General features: G+C 43.9%; 3 protein-coding genes across 4 annotated transcripts in view; 2 read left to right on the forward strand and 1 right to left on the reverse strand.

Annotated features, from left to right (window-relative positions):
- The first annotated feature begins 584 nt into the window (after positions 1 to 584).
- AURKA (aurora kinase A) lies at positions 585 to 6,755 on the forward strand. 2 transcript variants are annotated; one of them, XM_072349867.1, is made up of 9 exons: positions 585 to 701; positions 1,235 to 1,320; positions 1,641 to 1,917; positions 2,515 to 2,593; positions 3,245 to 3,436; positions 4,041 to 4,179; positions 4,551 to 4,699; positions 5,303 to 5,477; positions 6,058 to 6,749. In XM_072349867.1, exons 2-9 carry the CDS (start codon positions 1,267 to 1,269, stop codon positions 6,214 to 6,216), a joined length of 1,224 nt encoding a protein of 407 aa, XP_072205968.1. In that variant the 5' UTR covers positions 585 to 701; positions 1,235 to 1,266; the 3' UTR covers positions 6,217 to 6,749. The 2 variants fall into 2 exon arrangements, with proteins under 2 accessions (XP_072205968.1, XP_072205967.1); XM_072349866.1 differs by lacking the exon at positions 585 to 701 and adding an exon at positions 793 to 996 and having other exon boundaries at positions 6,058 to 6,755.
- Positions 6,756 to 7,426: 671 nt separating this feature from the next.
- On the reverse strand, positions 7,427 to 11,672 carry FAM210B (family with sequence similarity 210 member B). Its single transcript, XM_072349868.1, has 3 exons — positions 11,455 to 11,672; positions 10,628 to 10,797; positions 7,427 to 9,781 (listed from the first exon to the last, which is right to left on the reverse strand). The coding sequence occupies exons 1-3, from the start codon at positions 11,626 to 11,628 to the stop codon at positions 9,565 to 9,567; spliced, it is 561 nt and encodes a 186-aa protein (XP_072205969.1). The 5' UTR covers positions 11,629 to 11,672; the 3' UTR covers positions 7,427 to 9,564.
- A 1,100-nt stretch (positions 11,673 to 12,772) lies between these two features.
- LOC140259329 (uncharacterized) overlaps positions 12,773 to 23,466 on the forward strand; it is a 51,426-nt gene continuing 40,732 nt past the window's right edge. Inside the window, exon 1 of the mRNA XM_072350541.1 lies at positions 12,773 to 12,879. The gene's annotated coding sequence lies outside the window, so the exon portion shown is untranslated. The remainder of the gene's footprint in view (positions 12,880 to 23,466) is intronic.

The following is a 23,466-nucleotide window of genomic DNA, read 5'->3' on the forward strand; positions in this document are numbered from 1 at the left end:
CTCACCGAGTGGCAGAGGGTCCCCTCACCGCTGTGAGCAGGACCACGAGACAGCGCAGCGCCCCGCGCTCCTCCGCGCTTCACGAGCGGCACCGACCGCTCAGCGCCGTCCCGGGACGCTGCGGGCTGCCAACAGCTACGGGCCGGCAGCGCCGTTACGCGACGTCAGGCTCCGGCCGGGCGTCCCCTCGTGCCGAGGTGGGCGGGCGTCCCCTTCGCGCTCGTCCTCAAGAGCCGCGGGCACGTGGAGCAGCGCCGTGCGGTGCCGCGCGAAGCAGAGGCCTGCTGCCGCCCTCCCGCTCCTCCTCGGCGCTGCCGCCCGTCGCTCCTCACCTCGCCGGCAGGACACAATGGCCCCGAGCCCCCCAACTCGAGCTCGGCTTCACGCGAGGTGGCAGCACCGCCTCTCTCTCCCTCGGCCCCGGGTGGGTGTGCGGGGAAGCTGAGGAGGAACGAGGTCGGAGCCCGGCGGGATGCGGGACTAACCTGGAGCCCTTCCCCCCGACGCCGGCGGCGCGCTGCGAGGCCTCGGAGGCTGCGAGGAAGGAGCGGTAGTTGTAGCGTTGCCACAGGTGGGTGGTCTGGACATACGCGATTTGCGTAACGAAAGACCCGGCCGGGCAGAGACTTGCGGAGAAAAGTGTGTAAGCGAAGCTCGATCCACGCACTTGGAGTACGGAAGAAACAAGCGGCGGAGAGACGGTACGTAAAATACGCATGTAGCGCAAACACCGCCCTCAGGGTGGGCGGGTCAGGCCGACGCGGGTACGCAGCAGGCTGCCGTTGCGCATGCGTCCCGCAAGCTCGCGGCGACGAGTCTCGGCCTCGCGACGAGCGGGGCGTCAGGAGAGCCAATCGGCGGGCGGGTCGACTGAAAAGCAGCCAATCGGCGGGCGCGGACGCCGGGAGAGGGGCCAATGGCGAGGGGGCGGTATTTTAAAGGATATTTAAGGGAGGGAGGTTTGAATTCAAACAGTCGTAGCGGCCGCAGGCCGAGGTGAGCGCGGTGCGGGGCTCGTGTGGTGCCCGGGGCGCTGCTGCGGTGCTGCGGGCCTTTCCTGCCTCGAGGGCGGCCCGGCCGGCGGGTGGTGTGGGAACGGCTCGGCCGTTACGGAGCTGGGGCGGGCAGGCCTCGGATGAGGCCTCGGGTGCGTAGGGGGCAGAGGGAGAGCGGATCTGAGGAGCGGCGCTGCTGCTTGCGCGGCTCACCCCTGTTCTCTCTTTCCGCTCCGTAGGTAAAACTTGTATCTTGCCTTTCTCGGGCACTATGGACAAGAAGACAAAAGAGAACTGCCCTGGAAACCCTTCTCGTGCTATTAAGGTGAGAGGCTTCTGAGGTTTATGGCTGTGTTTATCTTGGCTGTATAAATTCTACAGATCCTGAAGCGTAATGATGGTGATTAGTTTTGCTAAGTGACAAAAAGGGGCAATAAACTCTGAGCAATGTTTTCTATGCACAGTGAGCACAGTTATCAACGTCAGCTTTTAGTCTTCCTGTTGCAGAGTGTCCAGGACTGAGCTTCTGACTGCTGTTATCAGCATTCAGTTTTGTAATGGAATTGTACCTAACCCTATTGTACAGGGACACAAAGGTTATATTGTGCTGTTTTATTACTCATGTACAGTTGTTGTTTTTTGAAGGCAGTAAATCCTGTTGTGGATGGCCCAAAACGTGTCCCTGTGTCTCAGAGTTCTGCCCAGAGCCAGCTGCTGAACAGTGGAGTTCAACGTATTCTGTGTCCTGCAAATTTTGCCCAGCGAGTTCCTGTACAAGCACAAAAATCTTCACTGTCAAACCAAAAACTGTCCAACAATCAGACAACGCAGCAGCCCCGACCAAAACTTCCAGTGCAGCCAACTGCCGGGCCTCAGGTTCCAAGCAAGAGCAGTGAAAAGCCTCAACAAGCTCCTGGACCTGGTAATTCCAAAGATGGTACCTTTCTGTGTTGGTGACACTTGGGAGATTTCAAACAACAGTGCAGTACAGAAAATGTAAAGCTCACACTAATGGCATGTTGGATAGTCCTGCAGAAGAATAGATGGTTGCACCCAGAAACAGAAACACAGCACATACTTCATCTTAGATATTACTGTACTGTCCTTGTTGCCAGAGTTAAGGATTTAGAGGAGATCTGGAGCTAATATAAGTGTTTCTCCAGTCTTGAAAATGTACAGATGCTCATTAGTCCACTTTGAATACATGCAATTGGTATCCCTGCATCGTGTTTTTTTCCAGTGTTCATGGTAATCTGATACACAAGAACACTATGAACAGGAGGGAGGAGGTGGGGAGAAGACTTCTTAATGTTTTCATGTTTCAAAAAAGCATTTGAAGTTACACTTTGATACAGTAGCTCTAACTGCTTTGCTGCTTTGCCAGTGGTAAGCTATGCTAGGTTTTAAGTATCATGGAGGATAGACTGTAAGTTGCTGTAGATACTACCCAGACTTGTTCCTTGTGAATGTTTTGCGTTCACTGGTGTTTTATAAAGTTGTTCTACTTGTTTGTATGCAGCAAAGAGTTCTGAAGCAGACAGTACTTCTAAACAGAAAAGTGAAGAGTCTACTAAAAAGAAAAAGGAAGACACTAAGAAGTAAGTTGTGTGCCTTAAAAACTTACAGCTGTTAGTTATGCTTTCAATGTCTAACACTTCATGCTACAACTAAGTTGCAGCCAAGCTGCTGTCTACTTGAGCCTCTTGATTGCTAAGAACAGTGGCCTTCTTCATAGTGACAATATTTATTAATGAAACCTTGGAAGGGTTACTTTGCTTTGGTAATCTTCAGGAACAATAAATTACTTTAATCTGAAGAAAAGCTTTTGGCACAAAAAGGAGCAACTTTTCCTGTGAGAGAATTCTGATAACCACTGCTGTAATAACAAGATATTCACTTGGAAAAATGTGTTCTTCATATGTGCAGGAGGGCTTGAGTCTGACTTTGGATGCAGTTTGACTTGCAGTGTGGCTGCTTTAAAGCAGTTCTGATAATCTAGAATGTATCTGTATTAAATATATTGGAATGTGCTTAGTTATACAGTTTTGGTTTTGCTGTAATATGTAGCTGTACCTCTATGCATGTGCTTTAGCAGCAAGAGAAAAGCTTTCCTTTTGAGAAGTCTCAATGCATGTTTTGTCCTCTTGGTGGTGTTCCATTAAAGACTAAAGTCTATCAGTATGTATATAAGCGGAACACTGCTGATACACTCAAGCATTACTTCTGTAACTTACTATCTCCTTTTGCAGAAGACAGTGGTCTCTTGATGATTTTGAAATTGGTCGTCCTCTGGGGAAAGGAAAATTTGGAAATGTATACTTGGCACGTGAAAAGCAGAGTAAATTTATTCTTGCACTGAAAGTGCTGTTTAAAGCACAGCTTGAGGATGCTGGTGTAGAACATCAACTACGAAGAGAAGTTGAAATACAATCTCATCTCAGGTAAAATGAACAGTTACCCTTTGCTTAGTTTATGCTCAATTAAAAAACAAAGTAAACTCACATGAAGAAAAGCAATTCTGTAATACGTGACACCTTGAAACTGCTTGTTAAGGTTCTTGCCATTCTGCCCCTGCCCCACCACCGCATGGACCAAAAAGAAAAGAGAACCCAAGCATAAAAGCCAAGCACCTGGCCAGTTCTTACAAGTGGATGACGGCAATTTCTCAGTCTAAGCTTGTTCCTGTTATTCTGTTTCCTGTAAAATAAGCCCAACCTGCTGAATGAATTAGTTGTTTCGCAGAGAATATTTGAAGTACTTAAGCCTAAGTTCAATGAACTATAGAGATTTGCATGTTGAATGGCAATCTATTCTTCTGTGTGTTGTAGAAAGCATGTAAGAGAAAATACAAATATCTGAATTCTTGGGTAGGATTTTGCTAGTAGAAAGTCTGATGCTTCTATGATAAATACCCTCTGTCAGCTCTGAAGCTCTCATAGACAGACATGGCAGCTGGAACTGTGATATCCTGTGTGGCATTAATGTATAATTAAAAATTAGTTGTACACATAACCTTGTTCAGGAAGGCATTTCAATTTCTTGCAGGCATCCCAACATTCTCAGACTATACGGCTACTTTCATGATGTTACAAGAGTCTACCTTATTCTAGAGTATGCACCTCGTGGAGAAGTCTTCAAGGAGCTACAGAAGCATACCAAATTTGATGAACAAAGAACTGCAACTGTAGGTTGTTCTAACTGCTTGTACATTGCTTGCTCCTGTGTAGCATACCTGAAGTATAAAACTTTCTCCTGAAGAGCTAGCAATTTTCAGTTGCATAAGACTAACTCTTCAGATGCTAGCTTGCTTATGCACTTGCAACGTATTTAGGAATACACTGTGAGGACAAGCGACTGCAGTGTCAACGAATAATGTTCAGCATTGCCCAGCACTGTGAATTGTGTGGTCACTTCAAGCACAACCTGTTGCTTATGAGCGCAGTGAACATTTTTTTCTACTCCAAACTGCAAATTATGCCTAGGGAATACTATATTGTAGCTAGTAAAGCTTGAGCATCAGTGTCTTCATACTTGACAGTTCTGTTTTCTTTGCAGTACATTACAGAACTAGCAGATGCCCTATCATACTGTCATTCCAAGAGTGTGATTCACCGGGACATCAAGCCGGAGAACCTGCTGCTTGGTTCAAATGGAGAGTTAAAAATTGCAGACTTTGGATGGTCTGTGCATGCTCCATCCTCTAGGTAAGAACACAGTATATACCTTGTACAGTGAAATTCTTCTGTAATGAAAATTTTAGCTTTCTTGTCAAACTTAGTTATGGAATGGAGGTAAATGTCAACTTGCTGAAGTACTGAGGGGGAACATTTAATAATTGGGCCAGTGCTGTCAAGCTCTTAATATTTGATTGATGTAGCATAGAGGGAACGTTATCCTGCTTTTCCATTTGTGTATTTGACAGCTTACTGAACCTGAAACAAGGGTGTTAGCGCACTGGTTTAGGGTTACAGTGGTCCGAGATGAAGATCAGAACTTCTGTCCAAACAGCTCATGCTACCACTGTACTTGGAATGTTTCCTTAGTATGAATTGCACCCAAGGAAGAAAGCCTCACTGATCTGTGAGCCAGTGGGAGAGGCAAAAAGGAAGGGCAAAACTGCCTGTTGTGGCCAGAATACTTCAAAACAAAACTGGAAAAATGACTGATGGAATTCCAGAGATACTGAGTTTATCCAGGAAGATAAACACACTGAGATACAGATAAGAACACTGGAATCAAGATGCTAATACTAACAGTTAAAACGGCCATAAAGGGTAAATGACACTGTACTCTGTGCTTTTCTTCAGGAGATCAACTCTCTGTGGGACACTTGACTACTTGCCTCCTGAAATGATTGAGGGAAGAACACATGATGAAAAGGTGGATATTTGGAGCCTGGGGGTTCTGTGCTATGAATTCCTTGTAGGGAAGCCACCTTTTGAAGCAGAAACATATCAAGAAACCTACAGAGCTATTTCCAGGGTATGTGCCATAACTTTGACTAGGTGAATTTTGGTTTCACTTCTTGTTAAAAGTTTAATATTGCTTTAGGGAAGACATAAAGAGATACACACAAAACTAGATCCCTAAAGCTATCCTGAAGTGACTCCAGTAGAATTACAATAAAGATAGCTTTCCTGGCTGCTTGGTTCTGTTTCTACCTGTATCTGAACACCTCCCTTTTCATATAGCAGCTATTCTTCACAATCTCCTTCACTACTTCCATGTTTCCAGTATATAAAATATTAATCATTTGAGGTATCAGGAAAAACTTAAATTATATATTTCTAGATTCCTCGTGTCCTGTAAACTTGAGAGATTCCAGCAATGAGGTTTAATGTTGGGAGCACACAGAAAAGCACAGTAGCTGAACTTTGGCAAGCAGCGAGAGCTTTGTTTTCATCACAGTTGTGATGAAATGATTAGGTACAAGGTACATAGCCCACAAGGCTGACAGTTTCCTTTGCTCTCTGTACCTTGGGGAGCAGAACCCTATTGCATTCCAGTTTTGGTTAGTGCCAAAGAATATTGCATCATCTTTTGTCTTGTTTCCTTTTCTTAGGTGGAATTCAAGTATCCATTATTTGTAACGGAAGGTGCAAGGGATTTAATTTCAAAGCTTCTCAAACATAACCCATTCCATCGGCTGCCCTTGAAGGATGTACTTGTTCATCCCTGGATTACAGCAAATTCTACAAAGGCGCCCAACAATAGAAAGTGATGTTGCTGCCCCATCCAGAATATAGTCTTAACAAGGGTAATGTCATTGGACTAACGAGGAGATTTGTACTGTGACTACTGTAATACAGTAAGAAGAGCAGGTCTTGGAATCCAGTGGCAATTAAGAACACAAGTCTTTGGGCTGGTTATCATCTTGAACTGATCTTGAATTGCAGCGTAATCTATGGATGTTGTGGAATACTTAATGTACTTGAAAAATAACTACACGTGGGCCAGATTTATTGATGTAAGTATTCAAGGTCTGTTCAAGGCCTTTATGGTATGGTCTGTCATAGTTATAGCTCATTGTTCCAATAACAAGAGACAGCAGTGGCTCTATCTTACTGAACAGTGCAATATCCCAGAGATACCTGCCTGTGAACTCACTGGGCTGCTAAAGGGTATCATACCTGTGGTGTAATCTGAAACTGAGGTGAATGCATTTGTGTCCTAAAAATGAATGATGTGTGCATTTTGTCTCTAGTTTTTTGTCTTATATGTGAGCACTCAAGTTTCTAAATAAAGATTGCTTATATATTGAAAAGCATGGTAAGGTTCCTTACAATACACAGTATCATGGGTGCTGGCTGCCTCCAACCCCCTGTCGTTACTGTCAGACTACTAGAGCACATCTTGACTTATCTCCATGGTCACAGACTCCAGCTCTGTCCAGAAGTTGATATAAGTTCTTGCTCTAAGTGCTGGCGTTGTGGAAGTAAATGCAGCTATTATTCTTCAGGAAAGTACCAGAAGTGTTACAAATACCTTACAAGAGTTTCACAGGCAACTGAAAACTTCTTTCTGTCTTTGCAGCTGAAGCGTAATAGTCATAAGCAAGGCATGCACACACACAAACCAGAAACAAGGAACAAAAAACCAAAGCATGCTGCTTACCAATCCATGTTTCCAGTTCTCTGGTGTTTATACTCTGGGCTCTAATTTTTTCCCCCCTATTTGCAAATTATCAGAAGTAATAGATTAGAACCTGAGCTTCATAGCTACCATAGACATAAATGGCAAAGCATCTCACAGGTTTCCTGCATTTCTGGAAAGGATAGTGGTTTTTAAACAAATTAACTCATCAAAAGTGTGGTAAAACTTGCTTGTAATTTGTAATGAAGTGCTTTCCCATTCCTCCAATTAGACAAGACGCTCAGAGAAACAAACCATGCAAACCAAGTATTTTCCATTAAAACACTTCAAGCAAATGCTACGAGAAAGCAATTTATTTTGTTATCAGGAGCCAAGGGAGGTCTCTTACTACCTTACAAACTATTTAAAAAAGATCCTTTACAAGCAAGGATTCTACGTTTCAAAATATATTCTCAAATTGCTGTAAAATATTTAGCAAAAACTCATCTAAAAGTGCCAGTAGTTTATACAACCATCTTTATCTTACAGGTCACAATTTAAATGAAGTGTTTTCCTACTACCACAACAAAACCTATAGTGCTTGTACCTCTTAATAACTTCCAGGTACGTTTGCTTTAAATGAGTCTTGTTTTATAGAAACACTCTAGGAACAGGAAAGAAAGTTTTATCAGCTTCAGGACGTGATCTACTTTCTAGAAATCACTGATCAAATAAAGCAAGGCTGTCGTTATTTGATTACGATGGAATCCTTTTGTTACCCTTGGATGACAGAACAATAATCTGAACAGTGAGAGAACACGTAGAAAAGAAGATGTTTCTTGGAAAATGAAGCAAGAAGTGCCAAAGTCAGACTTGAAATTTCAAAGAGGCAGACAGCATGAATTATTTCCATCCAGCCCCAGGCTGTAGATCACAAAACTAGAGGTGCTGGCTGCATGTTGTTACTACACAGCAATCCCCATTTGCTTTGTAGACCCTGCAGCTTTTTAGCTGTTGAATAGCCAGCAATAAGCTTCCATCCCAGTAACAAATAGAATATTCACACTGATGAACTGAGGGTGCAATTTAAGGTTGTCTGAGCAGCATTAATAACTTGCTCATGACAAAGCCATGATGCCTCATTCCTCCTTCCCTCAAGCAGTATTTCTTTTCAAAAAGATAACTTAGTTAAAAAAATACTTCAATGATCAGAGTAGCTTTCTGTCATTTTAGTTCAGATTCCTCTATGAACAGACCTGTGTTAGAGCCACCATGGCATAAACGATAAGCACAAGTACAGAGGCAGACAACGACAAAAGAACAGATGAGGAAGGGAGAACAGGTCTAAAAGACTCAGATGTGGCTTCAGTCACCTCACAGAAGCACAGTCTGAAATCCAAGTTTAGCACAGAACGTTAAGCTGAATACCTAGATTTGAGATCCTGTTTTTAGGTTAACAGAAAAGTGGTTACATGAGAACACAGTACAATAAGAACACTGCCCAAATAAGGAACTGAATCACACCATGAGTTGGAAGGCTCCACAGTCTATCAGACAAAGACACGAGAATTGCTTTTGAGAAGTTGTGAATTGTAGCATCTGGGCTTCAGGTGAGGATCAGAGATTCACCCACAGGAGCAGAACACCCCTATAGGTAACAGCCAGCTTAAAAAGAAAACCCCAAAAGAGACCAACAAGATGTGCCCAGTAACAAAGCTAGGTCCCAACACCACAGATACTTTGCCTCTCTTTTATCTTTGGAATACATTCAGATAGGAGGTAATTCTGGTTACAGTGATTTCACTAGACTCAGTATGAGTCTGTAGCATTTAAAACTCAAAAGAAAAAAAGACCTTAGAAAGGTCAGAAAAGCATAGTTTCAAACAACAAAATCTTGAGATATGGAAGCACCACAAAGGAGCCATAATTTCAGAGAGGTGCGTTGCCTCTTCTAGCTAAAACAATTATCTCCGTGCAGTAATTAAGCACACAGGTACTCTCACTAAAGTTAGTTTGGAATGGTGTTGGATTGCAGGACTGGGATCATAACATATGCCTTCTACAACAAAATAAACACTCACATAGCACCTTAGATCCCCGTACACCTACTAACCAATAGGACTATTTACATGGTCCATGGAAGAACTAGTATTCTACTATTAGGAATCTTACTCTATTTCAGCAATAAACTGCATCTGCATTTTGGCATGAAAAACATAAATCTAGAAAATAAAGACCCAGGATTGTACGTCTGGTTTTTGCAAGAGACTGCACATTGTCAAGCATTTATATTAGCACTTACAGTGCAAACCAGACTCTAATTCAAGAGCTTTTTATAAAGGGAAAGAAGATGAAAACAGCACTTTTCACATTTACCTGAAAGAACAAGCCAGAAAAATGCAAGAGAAGGTCAGCATTAGCATGAACGCAAAGGAGCATCTGAAGGGCAACATGAATATTAAGCATTTAAATAATAATAATAAGCAGTAAGGAATGATCATGGCTTTGGAGCAGGAGGTTTGAAGAAACCAATCTTCCGGCAGTACTGGACAACAAATGGCACAGAAACCACAGTGATGCTGATTCGAACCGGAGCAAACAGCTTGTGAATGGCATATGCCAACACAAACGTGCTTGTACCAGCAGCCATTTTAGATTGCAACGATGATTCGCTGAATCCAAGTTTGAGGAGAACTGGAGTCATATCCACACCGCTGGGGAAAAAGAAAACAAAGCTTCTTAGTTGGTTTTAAAACTGCACAACGAAGAATATAAAAGTGCTATTTACTGGGGGAATTTAACACAGCACGACTCTGCAATTGCTATTTTTAAGTTTTGATAAATGATAAATAAGTTCTTCCAGGACTAACAGCCCCATTTACTTCTGTTACAATAACACACGCATTATTTTCAGATGCACATTTTGGTTTTAATTGCCAAGATTCGTGTCAAAAGTCAAATATCTTCTTAGTTTATTGGCCACACAACTGCAGCACAGAGGACACTCAGCCCCATGCACCACCTGCCCAGAGGAACTGATCAGTTTCTCCTCTCTCTTTCTCCTCACACAAACCAGACATACCTAAAGCTCCTCTGCTTCCATCTGAAATCATATACACAATATCCTGCTCCTCTCAGGTTACAACAGAAAAAGCTGGATAGTCGAATCCCCTGTTTTAGTGGCTGTTGCCTTCTGCAGTTTAAACTGTGTTCAGCACCCAGAAAAATATATTTATCTCTGAGCTCCAGCACTTTCACGCAGCTCTATCTCTACATGCCACGCTACTGTATGAGAACAGGAGATACCTCTGCGGAAAAGCAGATCCTTTCATCTGGTTTGGTCTGTCACTTTGGTGCTGTCTCTGCTCTGTTTTCAGCAGCCCACCACATCTATCTGCACTCACCTGACTGGACATTAGATCAACTTATGGATCCGTTTATACACAAAAAGGACTCATGCATATAAATCAAACAGCCTTAGAGCGCATCTCTTTAGAAACAAACACAATGGTCAGATACTGCCCTTGTCTAAACCATTACGGACACTGTACAACCCACACCTTGACACAGCCACGTAGAAGATTCCTAGCGATATTAATGAGATTCCAACATGGAACGACACTCCTACAGCACCGTACTGCTTGAAAACTTGCTTCAGCTGCTGAGATTTGTTGAGTTTCTTGTTTTCACCACTGAGATCTGTGGCTGCCTTTCCAGGGGATCCTGCATCCTACAAGAAAAGTATTAATTAGCATTAAGTACCATATCATAAATAATCCAGTTATTTCCAGCCCTGACACAGCAGTATTTCTGGTGTCATCCTCACTCCTCAGTTTTATTATAGGAAAGGATGCGAGAAACAGCGCTGTTTTCCAATGGCATCCTATGGGATTTAAATACGGAGTCACCGACCAGAGGAAACCAAAGTCACCCCACCTCGTGCCAAAGCCGGCCCCAACCACTCGCTCAGCAGCTGCGCGGAGCTGGATCGGCATTTTAACATCTAACACCGCCAGTTATCACCACGAAGAGGGTCGCACTCCGTACGGAACCGAGCAGGAGCTGCATCTCACCGGGCTCAGAGCGCAGCGCGGATCGGAAGGGCCCCGCAGCTCCTCCCAGCCCCCCCGCATCGCCACCCGGCGCTCCCAGCTCACGTGCAGCCGATTTCTGGCCGCGCACAGCGCAGCGCTCTGCAGCAACGGAGCAGCAGCGCTGCCGTCCCACGTCCCACGGCCAGGTGTGCCCGGGGCGCGCGCAGCCACGGCCCCGGCAGAACCTCCCCCTCCGCCCCGGGCCGAGCCCCGCTCCGCGCAGCACCCGGCCGGGAAGAGCGCGGCGCCCCAGGCGGGCCGCCCCTCCTGCTGCGAGCCCAGCCCCCTACTACCTTAGCGGGGCTGCCGGCGGCGGCGCGCAGCGCTACGCAACACGGCGGCGGCGGCCGGAGAAGAGGGAGAGCGAAGCGCTGCTCGTTGCTCGGGGGACGGAAGGCGGCGGCGGGCAGGAAGCCGCGGGGCAGTGCCGGCGGCCGCAGCGGGCCCAGCAGCAGCAGGCGGAACATCGCGGCACAGCCGGGCGGGCGGGCGCGCGAACTGACAGAGCGAACACCCGCCCCCCAACATTGGGCGCCCTCCTCCTTAAAGGGACAGTAGCCCCAATGAGGCGCCTTCGATGTCAGACGGAGGGCGCCCCCCGCAGGGCGCTGTGCCGGCAGCGTGACGGGCGCCCACCCGCTGAGATGGAGGAGCAGTGGGGCACCCTGGGTTATACACCTGCACGCGCATACGGGCATACAGGCAGCTTGCTCCAAAAGTAATGCCTCCTGTTTATTTCCATGGAGACCACAACGGATACAAAGAGTGCGATGACACTAGATGATAAAGCAAATTGTCGGCCACCGAACGCTGTTTTATCAACACAGTCACCATCATTAGCTGTGCATTTTCACCAGCAGTGAATAGAAGCCTGCGTGTCTGTGTGTGCATCCAGGCATGGATGAGACTAAAGCCTTGTTTCTGCAGTTCTGATGTACAGCTTGCAGTTCTGATGTACAGCTTGCAGTGCAGGTCACTTAATCACTCACTTAATGCGTCTCACTTAATGAGTCTCAGCCATTTGCCAAGTCTCATCATGCAGGGCAGAGTGCAACTGAAGAGCTCTTCCAGCCCCAAATGGTTTGCAGCATCTCTGAGCCCTCCTGAGGCCTTCCAGCAAATGCTGAGGTCTCGTGGATAACCTCATTTCTGCATCATAACTCTAACAGCAAAAGTAAGAATACCTTCGAAGTATAATCCCCCAGGTTGAACTGCAGTTGGTGGGGGGATTAACAGGGGACACCACTGCCCTCTATTTAAACCAGAAAGGCCTTGGTTAATGGGAAAGGTCCTTCCTAAGTTTCATTGCACACCATGATGATTTCTGGACCTTTTGTGGTGTTTCAGCCATGTAATGTCAGTGTTAACAGAGGTAGTTTCGTGCCTGCAAGTTGGCATTAGCCCGCACAGAACCAGGGCTTTTCACTCACTCACAGCAGCATTATGAAATGGCGGCTGCATGCCCTGCACGCTGCCAGGGGACAGCAAGTGCTGTGTGAGCAGATCACTGCACAAACTGCACGTCTGGGTGCTGAGCTCCAGCAAGAAAGAGTGTCTCTTTTCCTGCTTGCTGAGCCACTTCAGGCGGGCTGTTAGAGTGGTGTAAGCATACAGGGCAGTACAATAGGAGAACTGTGTGAGATGAAGGGGAGGTTTTCCCTCCGGAAGAGCGTGCAGTTGGGAGCACAAGCTGAAACTGGAGAGGACAGCACTGAGCGGTACAGTGCTGAGCGCGTGGTGGGAGGCTTTGTTAAGTAGGATGCACCACGGAACAGATGGGTTTCGAGGAGTGTCTTTCAGGAAGACAGAGAGCTTTGCATGCATTAAAATAGTCTGTTCGGGGCTCAACAAAGAGCACTGCCAGTTCTGGGGGATTTGTGCTTAGTTCTTTCTTCATAGATGCAGTTTCTCTCTGAATGCTTTGCAGGGGAGTAGTTTCTCCCAAGGCAATTTTGTTTATTATGTTGTTCTGTTACTGTTCCAAAGTCAGAGCTGCAAGTTTTTTGCATGAAGAAAGTGCTGAGAGCCATGTTTCTGCCTGAGATTTTCCTGCAGGAAATATGTAGGCATAAAATGCAGGTGTTACAGTCCAACATGTTCTGAATTGCCGGTGCTTGTGGGCTGCCCACAGCAGGCGGGTGCAACTAGATGGTCTTGAAGGTCCCTTCCAACCCAGGGCATTCTATATGCACAGGACACTGCCTTCTGGCAGGTGCATTGGAGCCATTGCCTGGTGTTACTCCCCTGCAGTGTTTGTGTAACGCTGCTGCTAGGTGTCTAGAAATCCCGGGCAAGTGGAGAAAAGAGCAGCAGGTCAGTTAATGAGGCATAAAAGCAGATGAACTGGCAGCTTTATATGCACTGTCTGGCTGTCTGCTGTCTCCAAAATCTCAGTGGGAGATTTTGCTTAGAAGCAGGAAGCAACAAGACCAGAAACATCAAACCATACATGTGCCTTGAACAAACAAACAAACAAACACTCCGGCTTAAGATATTTTAATGTAAACAGACTTTACAAGCACAGAGAATATCCGTTGTTCAGACTGTGGTTTTCCAGCAGTATCAGGTAAACGACGCCATGGACACTTGTGGGGCAATGCAATGAGCTTGTCCAGGAGTTTAGCTCATTTGTAAGGTTAAATGTGATTAGTAGTTGAGTAACAGATAACCTTTAATGGTGGATTGGTCAAATGGTGATGAAGAAACTTTAGAAATATTCTAAGTTTTATATACAGTTTGGGGGCAAATTCATTATACGCTTTTCAGATCTTTTCATCTATTTATGATTCAGGGATTTTGAATGTTGTAGTTGCAAAATAGAATGCCTTCTAATGGTTCCTGTATGAGTGGGAGACAGCTGCTGATGCGTGATGGAAGCTTATCATTTAGTATTATTATAAATGTAGTAATGCCATGGGTCATAAATATAATGAGACAAGTTGGGAACTGAGCACGAACCTCATTCAGAAAAGAGGCTAAAGCAAATTTTGTTATATTACATTCAATGAAGGGCATGGCATGTGAAGTAGAGTTTTAAGAGGCTCAGTTCTTTAATACACTGGCATTTTCACATCGTTGTTCCGAGGATTATGAAAATGAGATGATATGGGTAGATGATAAGATGAACATGAATTTAAATAACACCAGTCAAGATTTTATTGTTTATTTTATACATCAAAATGTATACATGGGAAATACAGAAAATGTATGTTATCAGAGGAATCTGAATGTAGATTATAAAGATATTTAGTACTTTCTTATGCCATGAATGCTACAGGCATCTGTGATACAGATATCCATGGCTATTTACTTTGTTGCTGTATCATTTTATCGATGCAACCCACGTCTTTGGAAAGGAGCCCTCAAACTTATAAAACAAATGAAGTCAAATAGCTCAGGAAAAGTGCAGCGTGTTTATGGATATAGCGTAGAGAGGAATGTGAATTGTTACTGTTTAGTGATTTTTGTATGTTTGCTGCTACTATTATGAGATAAATCCTATTTTGTGAAGTCAGAAACCGTGGGGCCAAATTTGGAAGCCGAATGTCTAAATTGCTTATTCCTCCTCAGGCTGTTTTATAGCTCTGCTGATTCCCACAGACACTCAGACCTGCATACACTCCGTTATATTTACCTTCGGATTTGACTCACAAACAAACATAGTTTAGCTTAGGAAAGATTAGGCAAGAGATGTGTTTTGTCTTTGTTTTTCTAAATGTTCAGCAATATCGAATTGTTTCCACAGATACAAAAAATGGTTGTTCTATTCCACTTCACTATTCACTTAAAAGCTATATAAATAGTTGATAATATTCTGTTGTTGCAGCCTGTGATTCAGATTCTCAAGTGCAGATTTCTTGCCCTTTGCTCCTCACCAGTATTGCTATAAAGCAAAGCATCAGCTTATTTAGATGAAACAAGTAACAGTCAAGGCCAGATAGTCTCTTTTCTACCTCTCGCTTCATAATGCAATAATGAGATTCTGGCCAAAGAACTCGGTGCAATGCAATATTCAATCTGCAGTGTACTCAGAAAAGGCTGATATGAATGACCCAACACAGCCATTTGTCCCTATTTGTATGAGGTTATTGGCAATTCTTCTCACGTCTTTCAGTTGGTTATATATTGCTGCTCTGGGACACAGCCTTTCAAAGCGAGTGACACAACCAGTTTGTACTCAAAGACATGCAAGTGAGTTTAACTTCTTGTTTCTGAATATAAATCTGTGTTTTGCTGATAAGGAAGGAAAAGGGTGCACTCAGAAGCATTATTAATGGGGGTAAGATGGCCAGTAAGTCTTACCAGCTCTACGGAGCCAGCACTGTGGAGCAGTAGAGAATTTGGGATACAACCAGATTTGTAACTACTTTTCATGGCCAAACCTTAAATAAAAATATTACTTGCACTGATAAAAGCATTGAATAGATACAAGTGTCTCATATTAAGAGCTAGAGAGCATTAAAGGTTAAACTACAGTTGTTAACATTGTTGTGATGTCTAACAATCCCCCAAACAAGGAATATTCTTCTAAAGCCTCTAACCTATCGCTTAGAAAAGATTTGTGTAATGTATGTTGTGTTTTCAAGTCCTGTTCTTTAAAGTGGGACCACTGTCAGACAGTGATGCTGTATAGAGCTGTCAGCTTTGAGATCCCACCAAAGAAGGAGCCTGTTCTTGGGCCCACCACTCTGTGCTGCCCGTGCCGTGTTACTGTACCTGGTTCTGGTCATGCACTGTGGTGCTGCTCATTATGTGATCTCAGAAGGAGAAAAGAAAAGAGCCTGTTCTTTGGCTCTGGCCATGTGATAGCCCTGTGACTTGTCATGTTCTTCTTGTGACACTCGTTAGCTGGCACAAACACCCATCTATCAGGAGCCAACAGATGTGAACACAGACATTCTGCCAGGAGGAGCGAAGTCGTTTGACATATCTGGCAGCTGTTATTTGAGAGCAGGCATTGTGGGAACTTGTTTGGAATCAGAAACCATTGCAGAAAGACTTTGGCAACCCATGTGCAATTGCAAGGAGGCAGAATACGGGGGTGTTGCCCGCACACCGATAGGTATTTTCCCCTGCCCAGAATGTGCTTTATAAAGTTCAGTCAATGGATGGCACTGCTGGCTTTTCACAGCTTGGCTTGTTTTGGGAGCAGGCTTGTGCAATGTGTTTATGAGTCATCATTCAGTTTAAACCAGCTCTGAAAACTTGCTGTTGCAAAGTGGTTATTTCAATGGCAACCATGCAGCTAACTCATCTGGGTTGAAGATGGGGTAGATGTGGGCTATTAAGGAGCTCTGTAAGGGAAATGTAACTGAGCATCTAGGCAGTTCTTGTGCATCACTCCTCAGTTCTCCTTACAGAAATGCTGGCTGCTGTTCATTCTGTGAATGTGATGGTAAAAGAGTCAGCTGGCTGGTTATTATTGAGAAGGCCTATGGCACATTTTACTGCTCAGCCTGTTTGAGTTCCAAGATAACCCAAAGTCATGTAGCAGTTGTGTGTTGTGCTGGACTAATGAACTCTGCTGAGAAAAAAGCACTATTATTTCAGTCCTGGTGCATGTGTGTAACTGCTGGGAATATGGACAGATATCAACTAAATTGCAGCGTGTTTTACTGCTCCAGAAGGTTCTTTCTATATCCTTTAGATATGCATTTTCCAGAATCACTGGATTCTGTTGGCCTGAAGGTAAGATGCTTTGTCCTCATATTTCAGGTTACAAAACCCAATTTTGCCTTTTACAGAGAAGCCTACAGCTGCCTTTGGCAGGACTGCAGGCAAAGGAATTGCACAGGAGAAATGGGTTTGATAGTATATCTGTCTGCTATGAACTCCACTGGGTGGAACAGTTCTGTTTTGTTCTCATTCATAAAGCAAATAAATGTTGGTGTTTACCAGTTGCTGACTGCGGCCCACGTGAGCTCATCCTTTCCATGCAGCCTTTGGGGTTTGGAGTTGTTGCTGGATAATGCTTGAGCCCACAAACATTAGGCATGTGTCTGTGAGCACAGTTTCCATGGGAATTGCAATAGAAGCTGTTTAGAGAATGGAAGAAAAACAAATATCTTTTGGAATGTTTCATACTGGAATAATTGCTGCTAAAAGCTGGTGTGTAGAATTTCACACACTGACAAAGTGGTGCACAGAGGTGGTTAATTCTGCTTCTGTTAGGGATAAAGTACTCACAGGTGCCCGTGACTGGAAAGCAGGACAGGCAGAAGTTATACAGACATTTGTAATGCTGCTCTCTGGCCACTCTGTGTGCGGATGAATCGTACTGAGGAATTTGGGAGAAAAACAAAAGATAAAACCTTTGGTCTTTTTGCAGCTCTGAGGGGCTGAATATCATCAGAGCAGCAAATCAGGGCACTCACTCAGCACTCACGAACACCCTAGAATAAAAACCAGAACATAAAACACCAGGAATGGAACCAGGCTGGGCAATGCTTCCCAGCAGCTCTGCTTTTACAGTGGGTGAACCAGGAGCGGTGTGGCAGGGAAAGAGGCTGGGAACAGTGGGCAGAACTGCTTCAAGAGCCAGAATCTTGTCACAGGCTGCCAGGGAGGGGTGGCTGATGGAGAATATAAATGGTGAGTTCAGTGAGATCTGAAAACACTTTGTCAGTATCATTTCAAATCAGGTCACTGTTGCCCAGTGCTGGAGTACCATCATCAGTGCTGAATATGATCAAACTAATAGCAACTAGGAATGTTTGTTAAGAATGGGGTCAGCTGTCTTTTAGCATTAGTGACAGTGTTCTCCAGCTGTGATGTGTAAATACATTTTCTCACACACCATTGCCAGACATTACATTTTCAGAGCTGACTGTCCCCAGATCAATAGCTTGTCTGATACATCTTCTGAGCCACCTACAAGAAACTCTGCATGTGTGAGATTGGAAAGAAATCATCTTTTTGACAGCCCATTCTCTTACAGCTCTTTCTCTTGGAAAATGATCTTCCCAGCAGGCAGCAGAGAATGCACTTGCAGGATAATCTCTGCAGAGCTGCAGCTTTGGCTGCTTTGAGCAACTCTGCATTGCCCACCACCATCAGGAATGGTGGAACTGGCCGAGTGGAAATTCACTCACTCAGAACCCACCCCATTAACTGTGGAGCAAATATAAAACATACTGCTGGAAGCACATGCCAACCTTTGGCTCAGCGTGGGTTGCCAAACAGGGCAATTGGGGCCCGACCTTGAGGCAAACAGCATGTGCTGCGAGAAATACCTCAAAAACCTTGGAGCTTTTCAGACTTTTATATAGAAGAACGAAGAGACGATCCGTTCACAGAATGTACTTCAGCGGACAATACCAATAATACCAATCAAAATGAAATTCCAGGCTGTACACTTGTGCTTGGCAATAACTTTTAAAAATGATGTAAAATATTCACTAGAAATATGATTTCCATCTAGATTAATAGGTGCTGTCATATATGTCCCCAGAGCTAAAGAAAATACTTTAAAAGTACTACATGAAATCTTCTAAGTGAGACTGAAGGTAAAAACTGAAATCATTTCCTCTGGAACCTGTATTATTTGGAGCTTGTTATCAGCATCTGAATAGCATTTCTGAAGCAGCAACCTTATGTGCTCACAAACTAGGACATGTATTGTACACTTGGTTTTTTTTTTGTAGTTAGAAATGCTCCAAACAAAGGAAGAAACTTTTGTTGTTAGGAAAAGTGATGATAATGAAAAAACGACCTTGCTGTTGACTACTATAGGCTGCCAGGTACCTGCTTGATGTTTTTCTTGTGTATCAGTAGGGCACAAGAATGTCCTTCAGATAAACTCTTTGGCTTCCTGGGAATTTGTTGAAGACCACAGAAAAGAACCAAATATTTTTCTCTTCTAAAAATCAATGGCACTTCTAGGTTTAATAAATATTACAGAAATGGTAACATTACCATCCCAGTAAGGTGAAAAAGTGCTGTATGTATTGATATTCCGTGCATCTACAATATCTTGAGGGAGGAAACAAGTTGAGCTACAGATCCTCAGCTCTATGGCAGAGCTCATATTTAGTCCCAAGTTTTCCATGAAGCAGTCACAGTTTTGCAGAGTATTACTGAATAAATTATCTCTCCCCTGACAGAGCTGCCAGTGATGGAAGAGAAGTTTCGTGTCTCACTTCGTGTCTCTGGATGAGAACGTAGTGCCTGAAAACGGCTTCTATTTCCTGCCTTTATGTATGCAGAAGGTGAATTCCACAATCATAGCTATTTTTGCTTTCATAAAAGAGTACGTTGTGAGAAACATGATATGGTTCTGGGAGAACTGGTCCTATATACACTGGATCTGAATCAATGTTGAGCTGAAGCTTAATATTAACGAGGAGTTCTCCCTTGTATCATGTGGAGTCCATTTTTCTCTTCATCTATAATTCTCACACTGACGACGTCTTGCACTAGATCTTTGTGTGACTGCTCCTGTACCAAACAAACAGAGGCAGAGGACTCTTCCTTCACAAATTTGTCTTTCTTTCCTGCTTTGGAAAGTGAATCTGAAGTGCTAGAAAGCATCGGCAACAGCCAGTGACTGTCCAAAGAGTGCTGAGTGGGTGGAGAGAGTGAAAACCAGAGCTGTTACACCATTCAGTGCTGTGCAAGACATTGGGTGTCATGTTATTTCATCATTCAGATCACTGCAATTTTCTAATGGTACAATGTGCTACCTTATAATGGCATTGCTAGTTTGGGAGCAGGACTGAGTTAATGCTTGAGAGTAGCAATCTGAAATTTACACCAGTCTTTGACACAATGTTTCCCTCAATCAATATGCAAGGTAAACAATGTGCGATAATAATGGTGGAGTTGTTCTCTGGGAAATCTTGGATATTGGAAAGGAAAAATAATCCAACCAGTTTCTTGCACTGCAGCCGGAAATGGACATCACTCTGGTGTTCCAGCAGGCAGGGAATCTCAGCAGTGTGACCGAGATGAGAGGGGATACAAAGCAAGGTGTGCAAACAGAACTGTTCCTCATCAAGAACATTTTTTAATTCATCGTGAGCCCAAACGTGTGCCTGCTTTCTTTTCTTAGAAAACTGAATCAGCACACAAAAACTGCAAATAGAACGTGTTGTTTTCTAAGGAAGATAACTCACATTTTCACAGCCTCCTTTTGAAGTAACACTGCTTATCACCAACACTTAATAGCCTCTTGTAGTTAACTACTACCACTATGTAATGAAGACAGTGAATCACCCAACCTCAAGTCACAGCTAATGAGAACAGAAACACCAGTGAACAAGAACTGATAAAATTAATCGCCAGGTTTACATGGAAGCCTAAATGTTGCCTTTTGTACAAAGCTCAGGAGCTGAGGATATGATGGTTAGCTCATGAGAGTTTTAGGCTGTATTGAGATGAACTCTGCACTTACGTTCTATTAAAACATTTGATGTTTCTGACCCCAAATGAAAGCTATTTTCTGAGCCATTACCATGGTGATGCACAGCCAGAGTATTGCCATTGCTAGTGCTCTTAGAGCTTTATTGAAATGCTTTGGGGCTGAATAAAAAGATCTATATGAAATGATAGTACATCATGTTGGAGACTGTTTACAATGCTGTGCTAAATAACATCATTATAGAGTTAATGGACTCTCTAAAATTATATCCAGAAAAGTTACCGGAAAATTAAAACCACCAAAACATATAGAGCAGCAAACATAGACATTAATGCCTGAGTACCATCCAGCCTCTCCTTCCTAAGCGCTGAAGTAAGAAATGTTTGCTGGCAAATGGAGTAACTGCTTTTGAAAACTGTCAGCTATCCAGCTTGTAGGTAAGAGCTCAGTATTACCTGTGCCTAAGAAACTCCTTTGGATGCACGGAGTGCTTACTGTTGTGGAGCTAATGGGTATGTTTTTTATGAATACATTTTCCCCTTTGAATTGTGGAAGAGGTAACCTTTAGTCGTACGCAGACAAGATCATTTCAATTCTAGGCTGAGCCTGGCAAAATTGATTGATTAAGAATGCGATGTGCACATGGGCTTAATTTTTCTTTCCCTGCTGATAATCCCTATGCGATGATCAGATTGTGGAGTTGATTTTATGTATATTTACCTTAGATTCGATGAACTCATTTCTCCTCTCTTTCCTGATCTTAAAAATATGCCAGATTCTGTTTGTTCTTTTTTTTCACAAGCTCCCTTTTAAACTTCATATTCTGTAGAACCAATCCCATCTTCGCCAAAAGCAACAGCAAAACCAGCAACAAGTGTTTGCTGTGAAATTCTGACTGTACTCAGGCCTCAGAAGGAATTTAAACCAAGAACAGGCAGTTCAGACCCCACTCAGTCCATTAGGGGTCAAACCCCATTCATTTTTCCCAGCGAGAGTCCTAAAGCTCTGTGGCTGAGGTTTGCCAGAGCTGGCTGATTTGCCTTCAATCTGTGTGCTTGCTCTGATTCAGGCTGGTAAAAGTGCAGTCACTGACATGTATTTTTCCCTGTACATAATTAATTTTAACATATTTTGCCATTTCCTCTCAAAACTCATTAACAAGAATAAAACCATTATATTTGCATAAATCAATGACTAAGCACTAACTAGGTTGTTAGAAACATCAGTATTATTTGAAAGCAGATCTAATTATACACTGCATCACATATTGGGTATTATTTCTGTCGGAACTGCAATGTGGCTAAATATTATGAGTTCATTCTCACTTATCTGCCTTTATCTCCTTCATTCTGACTTGCTTAATTCAGAAAAAAACATAAGCGTGCATCGCTGTCCCAGTCTGAGCCGTGGTGACACAGTGCTGTTCTTCATAAGAGTTATGGGGAGCAGGGAGAAGGAAGGGAATAGGACAGAATATTTTAAGTCATAGGCTGAACTTCCCAAGAGGATTTGGGAATTACTGAAGAAGTCTATGTAAATGCAAATCAATGTGAATCAGTTCGGCTTGGTATCCAGAAGTTCGATAGATGGGTTGAACTGGCAGGCTCGATCTTACTTGTGCCAACCAGCACTCTGATGGGCTGCAGCTTCTGGCAGGTCCTCAGCAAGACAGATATTTTTTTCCCCCGAGGATTTTTATTTTGCAGCATATGTGTCATTTCCTGAGGCTGATGCCCTGCTGGTTGGTAAGTGCTCTGTCTTCTGAAGGAGGCCCCTGACATATCAACTACGCGTTGCCTAAATAATGGGAAAGACTGCACAAGATCTTTCAGAATTAACTCCAGTTCTCAGGGTGGACTCCTGTTACACACAGCAGCAGGGAGGCTGACAAGGCACTCCAGCTGGTTCTTGTCCTCTGCCAGTCATGTAAGCAAGGCTTCACATGGAGGCAGGGAGCTGGGAGAGCAGCTGGGAGCCAGGAGGCTCTCCAGTCTGACACACAGTGTGCATATCTTGTCTAAGGAAGTGACTCAGCCCTTCATTTCCAGATCCATCTGTACAGCTCGTTAACACTTTGCCAAATAATTCATAATAAAAATCAAAGTTCAGCAATCAAGACAACAAATTTGGAATCATGGAAATTGTGGCTGTGCTCCAGAACTCACTTTTATCACTTGCTCGGACTGTACTTAGTCACCTCCATCTAGTTAGGCTGTAGGGACTACAATTGTGCTTATTAACCTGAAGCTTTTCAGACCTTGTCACAAGTAAAAGATAGCTTGTGTACTGAATTGCTCTTTGGGCCATATAGGGCTTCCTGTAGTATGCCTCCAATACTGTGCTGTAGCTGGGACAGGTTAACAGAGCTGGTGCTGGTGGGTTACCTGACACAGTACTGTGGATTTAAAGGATGCTGGCTCTACATGTTACCCATCTTGTGCTTAGCTGGAGCTACTCTGCACAGCCATACTCTGTAACACCAACAAAGCTGTTGCCTCTGAGCTTTGCCAAGGCTTCTTTCTGGCTGTGATGTCTGGGGCACCCACAACAGGGAAGTGGGACGGCTGCCCTGAATCGTCCTTCCTCACTGCCCCTCTGAGCTTTGCACAACTGATAAGAAAAATGGAGGGGAAATGTGTTCAGCAGTTAACTTGTTTGATCAACATTCACTGCTGCCAGCAGCAGTCACAGGTTAAATGAACCAATAAACAGATTAATGACTGCATTTCCTCTATGTGAAAACAAAATGAAACAAAACCCTTCAGATAAGCAATGAACCTTTTGGTTGTGGCTGGGTGTCTTTAGCTCAGTCCTGTTCCCAGCACTATCAGTGGCTGTTTACAGCCAGGTGCTTTGTGCTTGGAGGCTTTCTTTTCCCACAGGAAGATCCATGCCTACAGCATTGGGGTTGCACTGTTCTCCAGCCAATCTTAGTTTCTGGCTTCTA

The sequence above is a fragment of the Excalfactoria chinensis genome, chromosome 15 (genome assembly GCF_039878825.1).
Source record: "Excalfactoria chinensis isolate bCotChi1 chromosome 15, bCotChi1.hap2, whole genome shotgun sequence".
Classification (NCBI taxonomy): Eukaryota; Metazoa; Chordata; class Aves; order Galliformes; family Phasianidae; genus Excalfactoria; species Excalfactoria chinensis.

Bases quoted from the DNA above. Each gene is read 5' to 3' on its own strand.
- AURKA (XM_072349867.1), top strand. From the start codon at position 1,267: ATGGACAAGAAGACAAAAGAGAACTGCCCTGGAAACCCTTCTCGTGCT. The intron at 1,918-2,514 runs GTAATTCCAAAG...GTTTGTATGCAG, and splicing joins TCAACAAGCTCCTGGACCTG to CAAAGAGTTCTGAAGCAGAC. The intron at 3,437-4,040 runs GTAAAATGAACA...AATTTCTTGCAG, and splicing joins GAAATACAATCTCATCTCAG to GCATCCCAACATTCTCAGAC.
- FAM210B (XM_072349868.1), bottom strand. From the start codon at position 11,628: ATGTTCCGCCTGCTGCTGCTGGGCCCGCTGCGGCCGCCGGCACTGCCC. The intron at 10,798-11,454 runs GTAGTAGGGGGC...CTTTTCTTGTAG, and splicing joins CCGCCGGCAGCCCCGCTAAG to GATGCAGGATCCCCTGGAAA. The intron at 9,782-10,627 runs GTGTGGGTTGTA...CTTTTTCCCCAG, and splicing joins TTCTACGTGGCTGTGTCAAG to CGGTGTGGATATGACTCCAG.